The sequence below is a fragment of the Nerophis ophidion genome, linkage group LG03 (assembly GCF_033978795.1).
Source record: "Nerophis ophidion isolate RoL-2023_Sa linkage group LG03, RoL_Noph_v1.0, whole genome shotgun sequence".
Lineage (NCBI taxonomy): Eukaryota > Metazoa > Chordata > Actinopteri > Syngnathiformes > Syngnathidae > Nerophis > Nerophis ophidion.
In genome coordinates, this window is record NC_084613.1 from 30858686 (window position 1) to 30876789 (window position 18104).

At 40.9% G+C, this 18104-nt stretch overlaps 2 protein-coding genes across 2 annotated transcripts; both read right to left on the reverse strand.

The window, feature by feature from the left end:
* Window positions 1-436: 436 nt before the first annotated feature.
* LOC133549440 (cell surface glycoprotein 1-like) lies at window positions 437-9020 on the reverse strand. Its single transcript, XM_061894838.1, has 2 exons — window positions 8863-9020; window positions 437-1314 (listed from the first exon to the last, which is right to left on the reverse strand). The coding sequence occupies exon 2, from the start codon at window positions 1305-1307 to the stop codon at window positions 684-686; it is 624 nt and encodes a 207-aa protein (XP_061750822.1). The 5' UTR covers window positions 1308-1314; window positions 8863-9020; the 3' UTR covers window positions 437-683.
* Window positions 9021-12714: 3694 nt separating this feature from the next.
* On the reverse strand, window positions 12715-15575 carry si:ch211-127m7.2 (uncharacterized). Its single transcript, XM_061894839.1, has 3 exons — window positions 15325-15575; window positions 15153-15246; window positions 12715-13411 (listed from the first exon to the last, which is right to left on the reverse strand). The coding sequence occupies exons 1-3, from the start codon at window positions 15423-15425 to the stop codon at window positions 13079-13081; spliced, it is 528 nt and encodes a 175-aa protein (XP_061750823.1). The 5' UTR covers window positions 15426-15575; the 3' UTR covers window positions 12715-13078.
* Window positions 15576-18104: the final 2529 nt, after the last annotated feature.

Genomic DNA, 18104 nt, shown 5'->3' on the forward strand with positions numbered 1-18104 from the left:
TGCTGGATGGAATGAGCTTTCCACAATTAAGTCTCTTCCCGGTCTGTGGAGACTGGGCGACGTTGTTAGCTGCGGGTGTTACTGGGGATATAGGCGCCGGTTTTCTTGGGTGGACACGTGGAACAAAAAAAGTGATGTCAGCCTTTTCTGTCAATCTAAGACGGTGGTGACCGCTAATACTTCGGCGGGCCTTTCACTAATTTGTCAAAATGGTTGGAGAAGCAATCAAACTTTAGGACTTTTGACCCACAGCTCCCCTAAAAACCCTCCTTTCTCTGGAAAGAATGTGGCCCACTCGCTCCCTGCCCCCCACCCCATCCCCTGTGACTGTGAGAAGGCACTGCCTCTTAAACAATCTGCGCTGGAATTTCATTTCCACATGTGCGCTCCTCACGCTCCACCGTGCACGCCGAAGTCATCCACACGCACTCTAGTCTCATAGTGAGTATTTAATAACTTTATTTTAATTGGAAGACTTTTCAGAAGTGTATTCATGGAAGACTTGGTTACATTGTCCATCTGTAGTGGTTTACGCCTCCCCCTTTTTGTACAATCATTAGAAATGGACTGAATTTGCTGTAAGTAAAAATGTCTTCTGTCCAACTATGCACCATCCAACATCAGCATCACTATTTACTTTTGGCGTGACAACATTCTGAAGGATTCTTGTAAAGGCAGAAGGGTCACATGACCTGAGCTGTGTTGGTGCTTGTGTCGTCCAGAAGGTCTGACTCAATTCCTGCATTTAGGTTCAACTCTTTCAGGGATTCGTTGACGCTTTCCTCCCTTTGCTTCGTATCTCCAGCAGCCTCCACTTCTGCTGGCTTTTCAGCCGGTTCTGGTTCCTCTTCAGGTGTTTCCGGATCAAAAGAACAACTCTGAAGAGCCGCTGCTGCGTCGTCCCCAGCTCTCTCGCTCAACAGGACCTCTGTGGGAGTCTGGTAAGGTTGCGAGGTGCCGTCAGGCGTACTCATCTCAACTGAAGGGGCTGAAGACATGTATGATAGGCCATTCTCTGTGTCTACGGCCGGTGTCGGCTCTGGCGCGGGCTCAACTGCACACGCCTCCGGATTGGGTTTGGGATCAGCTTCTGGGGCGGTTTCAAGCTTGGACACGCACTGTTCACCGGGCAGACATGACACCTTTGCTACTTCCTCCCCTACCACCACGTCCAGATTCTCCCTTGCCACCGTCTTCTGAGCCGGTGTGCCATCAGGAGCCACTGTTTGGTCCTTTGTCGGTCTCTGCTCTGGGCTAGCAGCACTGCCGACTGGAGACTCTCGCTTCCGGATTATTTTGTTTCCCATGATGCACCTGGGGAGACGAGAACAGAAAAGGAAAGGCTAATTCAGGGCATCTTCAGACCAATCAGTACAAATACAGCAACTTGCCATATTTCCACTGCACAGTGCCTACTCGGCTCCATAAGACTTTATCCACTTTTGACATTTTTACATCGTCAAAACCAGCTAACTCATTTATCTGTTATATTCATTTGCCTGTGCCATAGGTCCACAATCTCCACCTTTTTGTCACTGCCCTCAGTCTCCATCCATCCATTTTCTACCGCTTATTCCCTTTTGGGGTCACGGGGGGCGCTGGCGCCTATCTCAGCTACAATCGGGCGGAAGGCAGGGTACACCCTGGACAAGTCGCCACCTCATCGCAGGGCCAACAAAGATAGACAGACAACATTCACACTCACATTCACACACTAGGGCCAATTTAGTGTTGCCAATCAACCTATCCCCAGGTGCATGTCTTTGGAAGTGGGAGGAAGCCGGAGTACCCGGAGGGAACCCACGCATTCACGGGGAGAACATGCAAACTCCACACAGAAAGATCCCGAGGCTGGATTTGAACCCAGGACTGCAGGAACTTCGTATTGTGAGGCAGACGCACTAACCCCTCTGCCACCGTGACTTTACAGTTTATAACAATACATTTCCAAATATATGCCCTAACTTCACAAATGTAATTGTAGAGTTTGTTACGACTATACAACTATTTGTTACAACTATAACGTTACTTCACAGTTGTGATAACACAGTTGATTACAACAAAGTTATGTTGTAACTTCACAGTTGTGATTTTTTACAGTTAATGACAATAAAGTTCCAACAAAATGATGTAACTTTACAGTTGGAACTTGACAGTCAATTAGTAACATTGCAACTATATGTTGTAAATTCAGTTATGATGTTAGGTAGTTGCAATAATGTTGCAACTATATGACGTAACTTCACAGTTGTGATTTCTGTTTTTTACAGTTAATGACAATAAAGTTGCAACAAAATGATGTAACTACACAGTTGGGACTTGACAGTCAATTAGTAAAATTGCAACTGATATATTGTAAATTCAGTTATGATATTAGGTAATTGCAGTAAAGTTGCAACTATATGATGTAACTTTACCGTGTGAATTTACAGTTAATTGCAATGTTTACAGTCAATGATAATAAGGATTCAACTGAAACCTGACATTTGTGATTTTACAGATAATTACAATGAAATTAGAGGTATATGCTGTGACCTCACAGTTGTGATTTCACAGTTCATGATAATTAAGTTACAACTAACTTCAGTTGTGATTTTACAGCAAAATAAAGTTGCAATTGTACCCAGCAGGCACAAGACATTAAAACAAAGTTGAGAACTTGTTGAATTAGATCCTGACGTTGAGCAACTCAAACTTAATATTGGAACAACATGCTTTTTGACAATGTTTAATCAGTGTTGGCTTCTCACATTGATTTGCCCATCGAATTCTTGTCATTTTCCCACCAATATTCTACAACACAAATAAAATGTTGAAACAACATGCTTTTTAATGACATTTATTCAATGTCAAGTTGTGTGACGTTGATTTGACCATTGAAATTTGGTCACTTCCCAACAAATAACGTGGATCCAACGTTAGACATCAACGTTGTCTGAATTTACAAACACAACTACTTTGCAAAGTTGTTTAGAAGAAGTCAGTTTATAAAAACATAAACAGTATGGAAATCAACTTTATATCAATGTCTTGTGCCTGCTGGGTATGCTGTAAATTCCCAGTTGTGATTTTACAGTTAATGATAGTAAAGTTACAACTGTAATTTCAGTTGTAATTTTACAGTTAATGATAGTAAAGTTACAACTGTAATTTCAGTTGTGATTTTACAGTTAATTGCAATCAAATTGGAGCAACAGTACAGGCCAAAGTTTTGGACACACCTTCTCTTCATTCAATGGGTTTTCTTTATTTTCATGACTATTTACATTGTAGATTGTCACTGAAGGCATCAAAACTATGAATCAACACATGTGGAGTTATGTACTTAACCAAAAAAAGTTAAAATAACTGAAAACATGTTTTATATTCTAGTTTCTTCACAATAGCCACCCTTTGCTCTGATTACTACTTTGCACACTCTTGGCAATCTCTCGATGAGCTTCAATCACACCTGTGCAGTGAAAAACAATTTCCGGTGACTACCTCTTGAGTGTGCAAAGCAATAATCAGAGCAAAGGGTGGCTATTTTGAAGAAAGTAGAATATAAAACATGCATCTATCCATTTTCTACCGCTTGTCCCTTTTTGGGTCGCGGGGTGCTGGAGCCTATCTCATGTTTTCAGTTATTTCCCCTTTTTTTGTTAGGTACGTACATAACGCCAGATGTGTTCATTCATGGTTTTGATGCCTTCAGTGACAATCTACAACGTAAATAGTCATGAAAATAAAGAAAACGCAGGCTTCACGGTGGCAGAGGGGTTAGTGCGTCTGCCTCACAATACGAAGGTCCTGCAATCCTGGGTTCAAATCCAGGCTCGGGATATTTCTGTGTGGAGTTTGCATGTTCTCCCCGTGAATGCGTGGGTTCCCTCCGGGTACTCCGGCTTCCTCCCACTTCCAAAGACATGCACCTGGGGATAGGTTGATCGGCAACACTAAATTGGCCCTAGTGCGTGAATGTGAGTGTGAATGTTGTCTATCTGTGTTGGCCCTGCGATGAGGTGGCGACTTGTCCAGGGTGTACCCCGCCTTCCGCCCGATTGTAGCTGAGATAGGCGCCAGCGCCCCCCGCGACCCCAAAAGGGAATAAGCGGTAGAAAATGGATGGATAAAGAAAACGCATTGAATGAGAAGTGTGTCCAAACTTTTGGCCTGTACTGCACATGCTGTAACTTTACAGTTGCAATTTTGCAGGTAACTAAAATACATTTGCAACTGTAACTTCAGTTGTGGTGTTAAGAGTTAATTACAATAAAGTTAAAACTATGCTGTTGTGGTTTTACACGTAATTACAATAAGGCTCCAACTAAAATCTTCTAACATCACAGCTGAAATGTTAAGTTAATTACAGTGGAAGTATACAAAGACTCTCGTTCTGCAACGTTTAAGTATACCCTTTGTACTATTCTTAATTTTCAGATTGTCAGATGTGTGCTCCTACCGCTCCCTGTCCTTTCTTCCCCAAGTGGATTTGGATAAAGTAAGTGACTGTTGTCTTTTTTTTTGACTGCAGGTCGATCGACAGCCAGCATGTGTGAATGCAAAACATATAAGATCATTGCCGTCGTTTAATGTGGTGTTCTTGGTCGTATAGCCTTTATTGAAGTGATCTGTGCCCTGCCTGTGTGTATAATATAATTAAGGACTACTAACTTATTCACCTTTTACAAGCTAACATGCTAACATTAGCATGCTAACTTTTTGTTTTGGATTTGCAACCATTTACACCGTAGTCATATAACTTCATATGTGACATTTGTTAACTGTTAGCATGCCGGCAAGATAAATTAAGCACGTTAAGTTTTTCATTTAATTTTACAGCTTTTTCTCTATATTCGCAGCCATACACCTTTGAGTAATAACTTGGGGATATACGAAACATGCTAACTAGAGATGTCCGATAATGGCTTTTTTGCCGATATTCCGATATTGTCCAACTCTTAATTACAGATTCCGATATCAACCGACACCGATATATACAGTCGTGGAATTAACACATTATTACTAATTTTGTTGTGATGCCCCGCTGGATGCATTAAACAATGTAATTTTACCATGAATTGATTAACGTGGACCCCGACTTAAACAAGTTGAAAAACTTATTCGGGTGTTAGCATTTAGTGGTCAATTGTACGGAATATGTACTGTACTGTAAAATCTACGAATAAAAGTTTCAATCAATCAATGAAAAACAAGGCTTTCCAAAATAAGAGAACAACTTCAACTCCAGTTGCCATATTTATTATTGAAGTCACAAAGTGCATTTTTTTTTTTTACATGCCTTAAAACAGCTTGGAATTTGGGACATGCTATCCCTGAGATAATCCTGATACCCATTACAACCATGGGAAATACTATACTTTGACTTTCACAAAGTGCAATATATATATATATTTTTAAACATGTCTCAAAACAACAACTACAAACAACAAGGAAGGCACACAGCTTCAGTCTAGAGTATACCAGACCTACTTCCTTGTTTTATCGGATATGTACAGCGGCATTTTAAAGTCATTAATTTTACTTTTTGAAACCGATACCGATAATTTGCGATATTACATTTTAAAGCATTTATCGGCCGATAATATCGGCATGCCGATATTAACGGACATCTCTGATGCTAACTGTTATCATGCTAATGTGTGCGCACATGCTAAACATTAGCATTTTAATGTAAGCATGCTAACGTTTTAGGTTAGCTGCATAACTCATTTTGTACAGTTACACCTAAAACTATCACATTCAGACACTCGGCAGCATCTCAAATCAAAGTTTATTTTTATTTCAAAATCTTTAACATCTTAAAAGCACGGCGGCTTCCAACGACACAGGTAGCAGGCCCATCAAAATGTTCTAGTTCACTTTTTACTGGCCTCACCAAGAGCCACTGTCTTTCCAAAACTGTAGCTCGGCTTTGAACCATAACTAAGTGGAGCGTGGCGCGTCTGAATTGCTCTGCAATTATTTCCTGAAACATCTCTTTTATTTTTAACTGCCCCGTGCACAACATTGGATGCCATGAGCATTAATTGGTAGGCTGTCAGCCACAACTAATAATCATTTCCATCCAGAAATGGAAAAACAAATGTGAAGAAAGGAAATGAGCGTTCCTATACCTTTCAAACACATTGCAAAGCTTCACTTTTACACATTAAATTAATATCCATCCATCCATCATCTTCCGCTTATCCGAGGTTGTGTCACTGGGGCAGCAGCCTAAGCAGGAAAGCCCAGACTTCCCTCTCCCCAGCCACTTCGTCCAGCTCTTTCCGGGGGATCCAGAGGTGTTCCCAGGCCAGCCGGGAGACATAGTCTTCCCAACGGGTCCTGGGTCTTCCTCGCGGCCCTCTGCCGGTTGGACATGCCCTGAACACCTCCCTAGGGAGGCGTTCGTGTGGCATCCTGACCAGATGCCCTAACCACCTCATCTGGCTCCTCTCTGTGGAGGAGCAGCGGCTAAACTTTGAGCTCTTCCCGGATGGCAGAGCTTCTCACCCTATCTCTAAGGGAGAGAGCCGCCACCCGGCGGAGGAAACTCATTTTGGCCGCTTGTACCCGTGATCTTGTCTTTTTGGTCATAACCCAAAGCTCATGACCATAGGTGAGGATGGGAACGTAGATCGACCGGTAAATTAAGAGCTTTGCCTTCCGGCTCAGCTCTTTCTTTACCACAACGTCCGCATTACTGAAGACGCCGCACCGATCTGCCTGTAGATCTCGCGATCCACTCTTCCTTCACTCGTGAACAAGACTCCTAGGTACTTGAATTCCGCCACTTGGGGCAGGGTCTGCTCCCCAACCCGGAGATGGCACTGCACCCTTTTCCGGACGAGAACCATGGACTCAGACTTGGAGGTGCTGATTCTCATCCCAGTCGCTTCACACTCGGCTGCGAACCAATCCAGTGAGAGCTGAAGACCCCGGCCAGATGAAGTCATCAGGACCACATCATCTGCAAAAAGCAGAGACCTAATCCTGCGGCCACCAAACCGGAACCCCTCAACGCCTTGACTGCGCCTAGAAATTCTGTCCGTAAAAGTTATAAACAGAATCGGTGACAAAAGGGCAGCCTTGGCGGGGTCCAAACCTCACTGGAAACATGTCCGACTTACTACCAGCAATGCGGACCAAGCTCTGACACTGATCGTACAGGGAGCGGACCGCCACAATCAGACAGTCCAATACCCCATACTCTCTGAGCACTCCCCACAGGACTTCCCGAGGGACACGGTCGAATACCTTCTCCAAGTCCACAAAGCACATGTAGACTGGTTGGGCAAACTCCCATGCACCCTCAAGGACCCTGCCGAGATGATAGAGCTGGTCCACAGTTCCACAACCAGGACGAAAACCACACTGTTCCTTCTGAATCCGATGTTCGACTATCCAGCGTAGCCTCCTCTCCAGTACACCTGAATAAAACTTACCGGGAAGGCTGAGGAGTGTGATCCCACGATAGTTGGAACTAGGGCTGGGCAATATATCGATATATACGATATATCGTGGGTTTGTCTCTGTACGATATATAGAAAATGAATATATCGTAATATTCGAGTAAACGTTCTCACGCAGGACTTTTAGCTGCGGGTGTACACTTCAGGCTCTTCTCGCTCTTTCCTGTGTCTCCTCACAGACAAGCTGGCGCACATTCTTACATACGTCACAAAAATCTCACGTCACGTATACGCTCTCACACCGGAAGAGAAGTAGCAGCGTGGCTAACATTAGCTGCTAACATAGCAGCACGAGAGAACGATGGTGCGGCTCTGGTAACAAATGAAGACTCAATTCCCAATAAAAACAGCAGGGTTTCCATCGTCTGTCGATGGTTCGGCTTCAAGTGGGAATATGTCGAACAGACAACCGTAATTTGTCAAATGTGGGGGGAAAAAGCGTTGCTATAAAAAGTAGCATTACTGCTAATATGTAGCATCATTTGAAAAGTCACTCGCTAGAGAATGAAGAGAATTTCATAACCTTAGTAACACATAGTAAAGTACGAATACAATTTGATTTCCTATTATACAGCTCATTTTTATTTGACACTTAAAATGTCTCTGACAATCTTGCAATTTATGTTTTAGAAATGACTTGAATGTTTGTGCCATTGCTTAATAACTTTAATAAATACAGTTTTGGTCAATTGACTTAGTTGTGATTTCCCTCTCTGCATGAAAGTTTAAAAGTAGCATACATTAATGCAGTATGAAGAAGAATGTTTCAATGTAGACAAATAGAATCATCATACTGCTGTGATTATATGCATCAAGTGTTCATTCAAGGCTAAGGGAAAATATCGTAATGTATATCGTATATTGCGATATGGCCTAAAAATATCGCAATATTAAAAAAAGACAATATCGCCCAGCCCTATTTGGAACACACCCTCCTATTCCCCTTCTTAAAATAGATATTATCATGCATCATCACCTACAGGAGTTCTTGTCAAAACTTAATAGTTCATAAATAATACTAGTAATTAATAGATAGGCCATCAAACGCATACATACCCTTGCAAAAAGTATTTCCAAAGTCCTGAATTATTATGTCCCTACACAATTAATAACCACACCTTTTTTGCTTGGCGTGCCGTATCTTTGCATGCATCCCTCCTCTATAACTCAACAAAACATGTATCATAACATAACAGGTTATCAGTAATTGATGAAAGACATTACAAGTGCGTTCATAAAAAGACAAACGAACAAAGAGCTTTGTTCGCACGGCCCCGCCCCTTCTTCAAACTTTAAAAAAAAAAGTTTGTTCACTTCACATCTATTTTAAAAAAAAAATAGCCCTGCAACGTGGTGACATGACGTCATGTCACATAAAGGGAGCCAGTCGGCGTCGTGTGTGACCCACCTTGAAGGACGCTGGCAGCCCCGACGATGGAGATGAAGGCACGAACTCTGTGTCGCGCGCGTCCGTCCCGAAAAAGAAGAGCGCACCCTCCTCGGTGGCGCGCCTGGCTCATTGCTGCAGACGCGCGCGCTCCCGAGGACTGAAGTCCTGTTGGATCTGCTTCAGTATTTGCCCAAGTTGAAAGATTTTTTTGTAAATATTTGTTTTTGATATTATCTTAAGTCAGTATGCTGTTATTGAAGTTAATCAAGCAGAAGGTAAACACAGATCAGCTGACTTTTTTTAACGACCGAGTGCTGCGTTCAAGGCAACTCGGTCTTTGCATATGCCGATGCTACCATGTTCACAGATACTGCCGGAAAGGGTCTCTACTGTGTATCATACTATATATATACGTGAATGCGTGGGTTCCTTCCGGGTACTCCGGCTTCCTCCCACCTCCAAAGACATGCACCTGGGGATAGGTTGATTGGCAACACTAAATTGGCCCTAGTGTGTGAATGTTGTCTATCTGTGTTGGCCCTGCAATGAGGTGGCGACTTGTCCAGGGTGTACGCCGCCTTCCGCCCGAATGCAGCTGAGATAGGCGCCAGCCGCCCCCGCGACCCCAAAAGGGAATAAGCGGTAGAAAATGGACGGATATATCTCAATAGGATTTTAATACAAATGCATATATTAATAAATATACAAATACAAATGTGATATAAAAATAAATAATTAAATACGTATTTGTAGATATATTGAGATTTGAAAACAGATACAAATAAAATGTATGAATATAAAAATGTGACATACAAATACATCAACAATTTGTATAAATAAACATGTATTTCTCATTGTATTTTTGAGATTTGAATATAAATATGCTTGATTTTGTATTTGTATTTGTATTGAATTTGCATATGTGGATCGGTGGAACTGGGGTTAGTGCATGTGCCTCACAATACAAAGGTCCTGAGTCGTCCTGAGTTCAATCCCGGGCTCGGGATCTTTCTGTGTGGAGTTTGCATGTTCTCCCCGTGACTGCGTGGGTTCCCTCTGGATACTCCGGCTTCCTCCCACCTCCAAAGACATGCACCTGGGGATAGGTTGATTGGCAACACTAAATTGGCCCTAGTGTGTGAATATGAGTGTGAATGTTGTCTGTCTATCTATGTTGGCCCTGCAATGAGGTGGTGACTTGTCAATGGTGTACACCGCCTTCTGCCCGAATGCAGCTGAGATAGGCTCCAGCACCCCCAGTGACCCCAAAAGGGACAAGCGGTAGAAAATGGATGGATCACTTTTTCGTTTTTGTGTCGATGAGACATTCCTCCCACAAACCAGATGCACAAATAAATGTGGAGTTACAAACTCCCCTGAACAACCAGCAGAGGGCAATGCAGCCAGAGCGGTTTAGGTCACAGACATGGTCAGAAACTGGCGAGCCAATCAAAGGCACACTAGGGAGGGTCATATAGTGGATTAAATGGATGGGTAAGTAATAAATAGTATTGATAACGGTTTCGGGTGTGTTGTAGTAGTGCCATGGTTGTATCTACTAGATAGTTTAGTCAGTCACTCAGCTTTTACAGGTGTTGATGTGACGACGACGTCTGGCAACATCCAAAATATCTAACAAAGTAAAAGTGAGAGTAAGAGAAAAAAAAGATCCTCCATTAATGTTCAGCTACAGCATTTCAGTACTACTACTACTAGCGAAGTAGGCCTTAATAGCCTTGTCTTAGCTCTACATCGTCAACACAGGGGGTCTCAAACACGCGGCCTACGAGACGCTATTTTGCGGCCCCCACCTTAATATGAAAGTTTAATGTTAGCGCGGCCCACAAGTTTTATATGAATGCCGCTTGACAGTGTTGTGTTATTTGGCTCCAAAAGGGCTCTTTCAACGTTCTGGGTTGCCTACCCCTGCATTAGTGGAAAAGCGGCAAATGAGTGAAAGCGACAGAGACGTTGCCATGGAGACCAGGAGTTACGTGCCTGGTTGCAGTCACATCGGGACACCTGTCCGTCAGTAATAACCATCCCCGATAACCTAGACCAATTCAAACCATTATTTGTTTTTTTATTGTTTAATTTGCATTGCCTCACACGATGAACACTACATATATGACGCCGGATAACACTCCTGGAGCCGTGACTTTATTGCGCTCGCTATCCCGGTATTATCCGAAGACCGCCATGTTGCGGTAGGGAGGAAAAGCGGAACGACACACATTACGGAAATAACATTCTCCATGCGTTGGCTAATTAAAAAATATATTCCACGACCCCAGACATGTCTTTTTCAAAGCCTGCAGTGAAGAGAAAGATTAGTGATGAGCAAAGACAATTCCAGGAAAAGTGGGAGATGCAATATTTCTTTGTTGAGCACAGGGGCACCATAATGAGTCCTATTTGCCCAAAGTTGCGTGCACAAGGGATACAATTTGAAATGTCATTATACTACTAGACATGCTGAGGTGTATGCAAAAATGTTTTGAAGAAATCTTTTCTTGCGGCGCAGCCTCACCCAGACTCTGCACCCAGTGGCCCCCAGGACAATTGAGTTTGAGACCCCTGGTCAACACCAGTGAGACTGGAGATATGTGCTTTAAAGCTGCTGTATGTCACCGCCTCAACAATAAACATGTTTAAACAAAACATAAATGAATAAGAACACCACCATCAGCAAGAATAGTGGTTTGAAAGAATAGATTTGTATTTTTATTTTTTTTAAGAATTATAAATGAAAATTTGTAAGAAATAAGATGACTGGTGTTCACACGCTCGTGTATATTTGAGAATGAAAAGTGTTGGAGCTATTTACTTATTTCGTGTTTGGATTGTTTTGCATTGATGAACTTAATTTCATATGGATCTAGTTTAAGTGTGTTCTCATTATTTGTGATTTTTGTTTCATTTGGGCCAGGTTGGCCCACACTTTTTCTGAAAACGAGCTACTTTTCAATTGACCAAGTGGAGGGGATCTACCTCATATATATATATATTTTATATTTATTTATTTAGCAAATACATTTTTGTTAACGAGTTAAAGGTGTTTAATGATAATACAAGCATGTGTAATACACAAAGATTATTTTATTTCATGAAGACAAGAATATAAGTTGGTGTATTACCTGATTCTGATGACTTGCATTGAGTCTCTTTTATTTTGTTAGCGCAGGCCGGATGAAGCAGCGCTTTCATTGTGAAGACAGGAACTGGGCGGACGGTCTTTATAGAGTTTTGACAGCAGGTATGGTACGCGAGTCTGTTGAAATGAAGTGTTTCTCGCCTTCCTGTCGGTCATTTTTTTTTAATAATAGACAAGACGCTTAGGTTCCCTGAATGTCAATTGAGACGAAAGTGACGTCATACTGAAGATTTCTTTATTTATTTTTTAGGTCTATTTTTTAATGCCTAGCTGACGATTGACGTAATGGGCACCCCTGATTTAGGCACATTTGGGCAATTATCGGCTGTCGGTACAGGACCAGTCCAACTGGGTGGGCAAATGTTTTTTTTTTAACTTGAATGGGAAGAACATATTGTAAGTTGCTCTCTTGATAAAATAACTAAATTTTTGTTTAAATTTGACTTAGTTTTGTCTGTCTATCTGTGTTGGCCCTGCAATGAGGTGGCGACTTGTCCAGGGTGTACCCCACTTCCGCCCGATTGTAGCTGAGATATGCACCAGCGCCCCCCGCCACCCCAAAAGGGAATAAGCGGTAGAAATGGATGGATAGTTTTGGACATGTTTTTTCTCCATCCGCGTACACCAGCAGTGTTAGCAGTGGCCCTTGGATTTTCTTTTGGTGAAAAGCATGAGTTCAAAACTTTTTTCATTTTTTGACAAAAATGATTTAAAACTGATGCAAAGGTTGTTATATTCCAATAAAGTCATTAATGTTTTCAATCATACTGCATTTGTAGCATAACGTCATTTTCCTATGCACATGTGTATTATGTAGGGCGTATTTTGCTTAGTTGGAGCAGGGAGAGGGCGGGATAATGTTGGAAAGTTACCAGCCTCTAACTGTGTAACCGCAGCAAACAGGCATATATGGCCATGAAGTTTCACAGTTTGTGTATGTATGTGGGCTGCATGTTGATGCTTGTAAAACATGAGAAAAAAAACAAGATTTACAATGGCCGGACAGCGAAAGTTGTTTTTTGTTTGTAAGAAAGCAATACATACTCTGCTGTAAAAACTTTACTATTATGTCTGAGTCCATTATCTACTGAAAAATATTTCTCGCACAAGACGCATGGCATCGTCCTTGTCTTGGCTGTTGGTTAAATGTTTCTTTTCTATCTGCAGGCTGTCCTTCCTGAGACAAGCGACTGCAGCTGGTGACACCAGATCCTCACAATCCGCCTTCTGCTCCTGGTTATCGGTGGCATACGGCAATGTGTCCATCTCGCTTATGTCCAGGTCTGTCTCCGACACGTAGGACACATTCTCACATGCCTCCTCTATTGCTTCTGTGGCTGGCTTGTCTCTCTTTAACGAAGAAGCCGTTTTCCTGTACCTCTTACCAGCTGCATCCTCCATTTTACTTTCAACCTGTGTGGCACGGCCAGTGAAGTGTTATTCACAAACAAGCGGTAGTAAATGAATGAATTATTATTATATACTTTTTATTTTTGAGGTTGTGTGTGCATCATACTGAGAGGTGCAGATAGTAACTAGCAAACCACAACCACCATAATATCCACATTGTTTAATGTCTTTATTGTATTTTACATTTAATTTGCATATACGGTAACATATTTCAGCCCATTATGATTACATTTCTATTTTCATTCATAAAAAACAATATATCTAATACATTTACTGTTTTGACAAAATAGACACACTTTAATTTTATGGTGTTCAAAAATGTTTTCTCTGAGGGCTGCACACTGAAAGATTAAAGCAAACAGGGGCCATTTATTTAATTTTCAAAACCCATACAATATATAGATATTTTAAAACTTTAGGGGTCCCCTAAAGTTTGGTCCTGGGGACTGAAATGTTCTCAGTCATAAAAGTTTTATAAATAGGTCGTATTGATTTTTGTAAATTTTTTCACTCAATGCTTTAATCTCTACATTAACTTCAGGTCTATCTGTTCATATAAAAACACAAAAAATGCAACATTTCCCTTCCCAAAAATATCCAAGTGGAATATTTGATTATAAATAAGTCAGTTTATGACAATATTGATTTTGATTCATTATCATTTTTCAAGTAATAACAGTTTTAAAGAAAAAAAACTGCCTGCATGGCAGCTCTGTCTTATAAGTCAACATTGCAACTTTTTATCGTTAAATTTCACCTGTATGTCCTTTTATTACAATTTTTGAAAATTTTTTAATAGTATTTTTAGAATTAATATTATAAAATATTATTTTTTGGGCAACGACAATTTAAAAAATCCCATTAAGATGTTTAGGAATCCAAAAGGATCTTACTCATAAAAGTGTTAAACATAAATACGTTATAACATACACTATTTTTAATTGATTTACTTCAAACCCCTAAATCTTTAGATCAACTTTACATCCATACAGTGATTATAACTCTTTATTATTTTTCAAGTTTTTTTGTTTATTTCTCATCAAGAGGAGGCAGATGAGGTGGTTCTGGCATCTGGTCAGGATGCCACCTGAACGCCTCCCTGGGGAGGTGTTTCGGGCATGTCCGACTGGTAGGAGGAGGGCACGGGGAAGACCCAGGACACGCTGGGAAGACTATGTCCCCCGGCTGGCCTGGGAACGCCTCGGGATCCCCAGGGATGAGCTGGACGAAGTGGCTGGGGAGAGGGAAGTCTGGGCTTCCCTGCTTAGGCTGTTGCCCCCGTCATCCGACCTCGGATAAGCGGAAGAAGATGGATGGACGTTTTTTTTCGTTTTGTCAAAGGAAACTTTTCTTTATGGCAAACGCACACGGTATGCAATATTTTCCCCCCAAAAATATTTAAAAATGAAGTAATTGGGCCTTAAATATGTGAATTATTCATAATAACATTGTTTTTTAATCGATAATATTTTGAGTACTGATAAGCTTTAAAGAAAAAACTGCCTGCATAACAGCTTTGTGTTATAAGTCAATATTGCAACATTTTCTTGTTTCATTTCACCTGTATTCTCTTTTATCATATTATTTAAAAGTATCTTTAATAGTATTTTTTAATGTGCCGCAGGTCGTTAATACATTAGCTGCAGGCCGTAAATGGCCAGATTTTGTCATCACCGGTTTAACTCAATATAAACAAAGCCACAACTTCAGGCAACAAAACACAGAAAAGGAAAAACTACGTCACCTGCTGGCCAGACCGGAGAATCACATTCTGGTGTCCCAGATATGCGACAGCAGCTTCCACCATCTCTTTTTCGTTCATACAGTATAAAATAGCCCTGGAAAAAAAATAATGTTCTAATTAATACTCCAAAAATAAACAAGCAGATAAGCAGAATAGTCTAACTCAAAGCTACCGTGCGGCTTTCTTCTTGGTGTTCTCTCGAGGCTGCTTCTCTTTCAACCCCGCGTCCTCTTTTGACATCCACGGCGGCAAAGCCCGGCGTTTGTCCGACATTTGGTCTCCTATGGTGATTCCGTGGCTTTATTTGTTGTTTTTAGTGCTTCGGTTACTGTTTTTGTGTTAAAAAATTTGTTCCGTTTTGTCAACAATAATCCATGTTTTTACGGCGGATATGACGGAACAAAAGTAAGTCACGTGATTGGGGTTGACTGGACTTCAGAGCTCCTTAGCGCCCTTTAGCGGACAAATACTGCAAAGCAGAAAAATGATACATTAGCCTCTTTCATTATGGTGGTGCAGACATTAAAAAATGAAGTAAAAATATTCAGCTTTCCACCAATAATTAGAATATCCATTTGTTTTGATATCGTTTGGCCTAATTATGAATGTAGCTTAATTTCGGTTTCTCAAACTGATTTTTATTTGTATTTTTTATTTTTTTAGAGACGACACATTCACAAACACAATATAACCAGAGTTGGTTGTTGCTGGGTTTAATCTGGGTGTTGCAATCGCTGCGTGCGTGTTGCAATTAATACTGAGAAACTAGGAAAGTCTGAACAGCCTAAGTCACACATCTCTCACACACATGGCCCTCCGTTACTTTTAAAATTGACTGAAAGTTTTACTTCCATGTGCACATTATTTTGCTTTTATTGACAGTCGAGAATCCAAATTCACCAAAAGCTGTTTTGTATGTGGTAATTTTTATTAGATGTTTACATTTTAATGCCCATTAATGCTATTCAAGCCGACACACTTATGAGTATATGTGTGTGTATGTATATATATATATATATATATATACGTATATATATATACTGTATATATATATATATATATATATATATATATATATATATATATACATACTGTATATATATTTATATATATATATACAGTATATATATACGTATATATATATATATATACAGTATATATATATATACATACAGTGTATATATATATATGTATATATAAGGTTTTTTGGGTGTTTTTAATTTGTCTTCTCTGTCCTATCAATAGCAGATGTTAAATTTGAATTTCAAACTGTGACTTTGTACCCAAAGCCCCGCCGGCTCTCATTCAGGCCTTTTAATTACGCCGCCAAAGCCCCTTGCTACATACAAGTGCTTACTTGTGCCTTGATTGCAAAGACCAGCTTTGTGTATTGGACTAAATTAAAAGAGTGAGGGAATTTAAAAAAAAAAAGGCTGGGTAAGAACCAACTGAGTCCTTTCTCTATAATGCTCTCAAGGTGGGTGTAACCAATGTTGAAAAGATTCTAATAACCAAGTTGGTGTCGCCGTAAATGACGTCACCTGACCTTACACCAGGGCTATTCAACTGGGGGCCCGAGTCTGACACCATGTCGGCCCCTGAGTTAATTTACAAAACATTTTTGCAGAAAATGCCTAATAATGCTGTAGCACAAAGGAACTTGGACCACTGTAAATATATTGGAAGACCCTTTGTTATGATCCCCCGCCCTGATCATAGTCTGTTTATGTTTTTTCAGTCCACTTGTGTCTCTCAGTTGCCATGACGGCAGATTGTGGTCACCTGCCTCTGGTTGGTGTTCGGGACGCACACCTGTTGTCCGGGCACTGATCAGAGAGCTATTTAGTTTATGCGCTGGCCTCACTCGGCCTGTTGGTCTTGTTTGCCCTCGTGCAACAGTTACGCTCTTGGTTACGCTCTAAGTCTGCATTTTTGACATTAGCATCTTTTGGCTACCATTTTGTATCCCGTGCCGTGGGCACCGTGCAGCACATTTTGATATGCGATAAGAATAAATAATTTATTCTCACCTGCAAGCCGCTTCCTGACATCCCTCTGCACCGTGAAAAGACGATCTCCGGCATCACAATGCCACACAAGTGTAACACCCTTGCCTAGATATTTTAACCTTGCTAGCAAACATATAGAACACTGACATCTCAAAGCATTCAATCAATTGCAACTGGACTGTTTGGTTGGTCTTAGAAGACGTTTTGCCTCTCAACGGAGTAGGCTTCATCAGTTCATGTTCATAGACTAAGATTGGTCGGATCTAGTCTAGCGACTGGTGACAATACCTCAGTAGGCTTCATCAGTAGGTCAGTTCAGACCCGATCTAACCAATCTAAGTCTAAGACTCGATCTGACCAATTTAAGTCTAAGACTAGAGCTGACCAAGTTAAGTCTAAGACTAGAGGTGACCAAACTAAGTCTACGACTATATCTGACCAATCTAAGTCTAAGACTAGAGCTGACCAATCTAAGTCTAAGATTAAAACTGTCTAATCTAAGTCCAAGACTAGATCTGACCAATCTAAATCTAAGATTAGATCTCCATCTGACCAATCTAAGTTTAAGATTAGGTCTGACCAATCTAAGTCTATGAGCATGAACTGATGAAGCCTACTCGGATGAGAGGATAAGACAAAACAGTCCAGTTGCGATATTTGAACGCTCTGAGATGACAATGACCTGATGAAAGAGGAAATTCATAAACATAGAGAACACTGGTGTCCAAACCTGTGATTTACTTAACTGAGGCATTCCTCAAGGCAGCCCTTTAATAAGTCATCTTTTTTTTTGGCAGTTTGTAATGTTTGTACTTCTTTAATATAATAGTGGTGTTCCTGAATGTTCCATTTTAGATCCTCTTTTTCATCATTTATGCTATTCAACTGGTGGCCCACGAGCTTAGTTCCAAAAACTTTTTTATTTCAGAATATATCAAAATAT

What these genes read in the sequence shown, in the direction of transcription:
- LOC133549440 (XM_061894838.1), bottom strand. Translation starts at nt 1,307, where the DNA reads ATGGGAAACAAAATAATCCGGAAGCGAGAGTCTCCAGTCGGCAGTGCT.
- si:ch211-127m7.2 (XM_061894839.1), bottom strand. Translation starts at nt 15,425, where the DNA reads ATGTCGGACAAACGCCGGGCTTTGCCGCCGTGGATGTCAAAAGAGGAC. An exon ending in ACCAAGAAGAAAGCCGCACG is followed by an intron (nt 15,247 to 15,324) that starts GTAGCTTTGAGT and finishes TTTTTTTTCCAG; the next exon opens with GGCTATTTTATACTGTATGA. An exon ending in TTCTCCGGTCTGGCCAGCAG is followed by an intron (nt 13,412 to 15,152) that starts GTGACGTAGTTT and finishes CGTGCCACACAG; the next exon opens with GTTGAAAGTAAAATGGAGGA.